Source organism: Oncorhynchus clarkii, unplaced genomic scaffold (assembly GCF_045791955.1).
Source record: "Oncorhynchus clarkii lewisi isolate Uvic-CL-2024 unplaced genomic scaffold, UVic_Ocla_1.0 unplaced_contig_7898_pilon_pilon, whole genome shotgun sequence".
Classification (NCBI taxonomy): domain Eukaryota; kingdom Metazoa; phylum Chordata; class Actinopteri; order Salmoniformes; family Salmonidae; genus Oncorhynchus; species Oncorhynchus clarkii.
In genome coordinates this window covers 22,501-26,452 of record NW_027259419.1, presented here as the reverse complement: position 1 = coordinate 26,452, position 3,952 = coordinate 22,501, and the positions used below count along the sequence as shown (strand labels likewise).

Genomic DNA, 3,952 nt, shown 5'->3' with positions numbered 1-3,952 from the left:
TACGAATAAAAACCCTGTCAAAATGTCCGCAAGGACGGGAAACGAATGACTTTCATCTCCAACAATGAAGTGGCTGTGCAGAATAGAGAGTTAATGTGATGCTTTAATCCAAGTGGATAAATATTATTACATATTTGTAATACCTAGAAACTTCTATTTCATATCAAAACGTTTTCTATGCAATGGTTTAAATTAAAATCCCCCTTGTCAACATGACATAAATATTCTCTTTGTCATTGGATGTTTTAAAACTCATATTTACCATTATTTATCTAGGATTTAAACGCAATTCTTTCAAAAGCGTCAGCATGTTTTTTTTATGAAATCTTAAACAATAAATACAACACATCTGTTTATGAGTGTTTTAAACTTAGAAGAGCACTGAGGACATTAAGATTGTTTTATATGATTCGGTATCATCTACGTGACCACTAGGAATCAAATTGCTAAGGTAATGAAATATCACAAATAATATGTTCATAGGATTATGTAAAATATTTTTTGAAATCACAATATTGCTTAAATATGTAATTTTTTGGCCAGGATAAATGCATATTTACTAGGCTACCTAACATACGGATATTGAAATAAAGCATATTATTTGTGAATAATGCAATGCAACTTAATAGTGAAATAGTCTAGAAAGTATGGAACAAAAGTAAAGTATGTCTCCCAAGTTTTCCCGAAATATTTGACATACCAAAACATATCAGTACGTTTATGGAGGACTATTCTAGAACTATTCTTTATACATAACTTCAATTCCTTGATGTGTAAATACACTACTGGACGTAAGATTGGAAATCGTTTTTTTCTGACACTTTCATGTTTTGTGATAAAGTTTAGTCAACGTCACATTGGAGGTGTTTTCCATGCATTAAACAACGGTTCACTCATTATTTGCGATTGCGAAATAGGTAGGCTAATCCGCACTAAACGAGAGAGTGCATGCTGGGGTGAGAAGGAAAACATGAAAACATTATTACACAAACATATATTTTATTATTATATTTTTTTTTACAAATGACTTGTCATTCAAAACCCAAACCAATCGGAAACGAAAATGGTGATAAGGCTCAACCAATCAGAAGCAGAAGGTGGAGTGAGGGCTCCAAACTCCAAGTAAAGTTCCTCTATCGCTCAAACTCTGCACTCACTGTGAAGACTACTGCGTCCAGAACTGTACCACCCTGACAGCACAGGACAGGACAGGACGAAGAAAAACAAACAAACACAGAAAGGGAAAACAACGGAGTTTTTGTTGATGTTGTGAAGGAGTCTACCTACCATGGTTCAGCGTGCGTAAAATGCGCAATTGTTCTAGCTCATTATTTTCACTTGAAAAGTCGGAGACACAAAAAAATTAATAAACGACACTAAAGTATTTACACCGGATATAATCATTTTGAGGCTGATCAAATGTTAAAAATGACCGCAGAGCATGACAAGTCCATCAGCGACCCACCGTGTAGCCCGGCGGGGACTACGAGCTCCATGTCGCAGGATGATTCCGACTCAGATGCGCCCTCGTCGCCAACGGGATCAGATGGATCACTCCTCGCTGGTATAGGAAAGAAACTGGACGGCGAGGATGATGACCGATTCCCAGCCTGCATACGTGACGCGGTGTCGCAGGTTCTCAAGGGATATGACTGGTCCCTCGTCCCCATGCCCGTTCGGGGAAATGGCTCGCTGAAAAATAAACCCCATGTCAAAAGACCGATGAACGCGTTCATGGTGTGGGCGCAAGCGGCGCGCAGAAAGCTCGCGGACCAATACCCTCATCTGCACAATGCGGAACTGAGTAAGACTTTGGGGAAGCTGTGGCGGTAAGTAGGACCAAGTGGAAATATTTATAACTAAAAAATATAATTTACATAGGCCTATCAAACAAAAACAAGTATACTTGATACAGTAAAATGTCTGAATCTGATTTTAAAGAGATGTGTCACTAAATAGAAACGAATTAGGTCATCACTCCAGTCACTATTCTGTGAAGTCGGATAATTGGATAATTGTGGGCCTAATGACCAGAATTATCTTCCCTGTTTAAATAGGCCTACTTAAAAAATATATGGGTTTTATAATTAGGCCATTACAATGCACCAACTGAATAGTTCATTTACATGTTATGTTCTCACTATTACCATAGCTTACTCTCAGAGAATGAGAAGCGGCCATTTGTGGAGGAAGCGGAGAGACTTCGGGTGCAGCACAAAAAAGACCATCCCGACTACAAGTACCAGCCTCGGCGTCGGAAAAGTGTGAAACCTGGGCAGAGTGACTCCGACTCTGGTGCAGAGCTGGGGAATCACATGTACAAGGCTGAACCAGGATTGTTGGCAGGCATAGCCGATGGACACCACCACCCTGAACATGCAGGTGAGTTGATGAGAAAGAATGTGTCAAAATAGCACAATTAACATCTTATGTAGTCAACAATTTGGATTTATGACGTGTAAATGGCTAAGGACAGTCAATACTTTACAATGTCTGTTGTTTTTTAGGAGATAATTGTGCGGTAACTGTTAATAATATTTAGATTTTACAGAATGTCCCCAAAGCTTCATGACATTCTAAATTCACCAATTAATTAATTGTGATCAAATCTGACTATATTTCGATCACTTGGACCATTCCCAAGTGTGGTGTTCAACACAGCTGACTTGTTTCTGTTTCACCATCCTCCAGGCCAACCCCACGGTCCACCCACACCCCCCACCACCCCCAAAACGGACCTGCACCACGGGGGCAAACTGGACATGAAGCACGAGGGACGGCGCCTGCTGGACAGCGGCCGACAGAACATCGACTTCAGCAACGTGGACATCTCCGAGCTCAGCACCGACGTCATCAGCAACATGGAGGCCTTCGACGTGCATGAGTTTGACCAGTATCTACCGCTCAACGGCCATGCCTCCACCGCTGGCGCAGGCGTGGACCACCACGGCCACCATGGACCAAACCCTGCATCTGGTGCTATCTCGTATACATCATACAGCCACGCCACAGCGAACGGTGCCGTTTGGAGCCGCAAGAGTGCCACCATGTCTGCCTCTTCCTCAACTTCTAGCGAGGCGGTCCCACAGCACCGGGCCCACATCAAGACGGAGCAGCTGAGCCCCAGCCACTACAGCGGCGACAGTCACTCTCACAGCTCCCCCTCCCACTCAGATTACTCCCACTCCTACACAGCCCAGACCTGCGTGACGTCATCCGCAGCTGCAGCCTCCTTCTCCAGTTCTCAGTGTGACTATACAGACCTCCAGAGTTCCAACTATTACAACCCCTACACAGGCTACCCTTCCAGCCTGTACCAGTACCCTTACTTTCACTCCTCCAGAAGGGCGTACCACGGGAGCCCCATCCTCAACAGTTTGTCCATTCCCCCCACCCACAGTCCCCCCACCTCCAACTGGGACCAGCCGGTGTACACCACCCTATCCAGACCGTAGGTGACTGTTCATTACTCACCAGGGACGTGTTCGTCAATATGTTTTGCAACGGACAACGAAGATGACCATTTCTTATTCGACAAGTCCAAGTAGTCCCTCCCCTTTTTGTTTGTTTGGTGCCCAATGAACACAACCCTGGTCTCATGGAAATGTGAGAACTGGAGGACGAGGATTGGAGGGTGCTAGGCTATCCCCGTGCCAATTTGAACATATCGAAGAAAAAATATCGAAGTGCCTGCTGATTTTATACAAACCTTTTTTTGTTTTACCTTACCCATGGAGAGACGGAAAGACTGACTTTGACAAAGAAATCAAATCAAAGGCGAGCCAAAATTCCTCTGTGAGGAGTCGGACCCCCCCCCCCCCCCCCCCCCACACACACATCTAGTACAGCCACACCTTCTTCAAGTTCAGGGTTGTGTTCATTAGGGCACACAATGGAAATGTTTTAAGATATATTGCAACGGAAAATGAGCTTTTCTTATTTCTTCAGTTTG

The 3,952-nt window shown here is 43.6% G+C and overlaps 1 protein-coding gene across 1 annotated transcript in view; it reads left to right on the top strand.

The window, feature by feature from the left end:
- Positions 1-1,149: 1,149 nt before the first annotated feature.
- Positions 1,150-3,952, top strand: part of LOC139400147 (transcription factor Sox-8-like) — a 4,279-nt gene continuing 1,476 nt past the window's right edge. The window contains exons 1-3 of the mRNA XM_071145174.1: positions 1,150-1,829; positions 2,153-2,382; positions 2,692-3,952. The exon at positions 2,692-3,952 is cut by the window's right edge and continues 1,476 nt beyond it. Of these exons, the coding sequence (XP_071001275.1) occupies positions 1,420-1,829; positions 2,153-2,382; positions 2,692-3,455 (1,404 nt within the window). The 5' untranslated portion in view covers positions 1,150-1,419 and the 3' untranslated portion in view covers positions 3,456-3,952. The remainder of the gene's footprint in view (positions 1,830-2,152; positions 2,383-2,691) is intronic.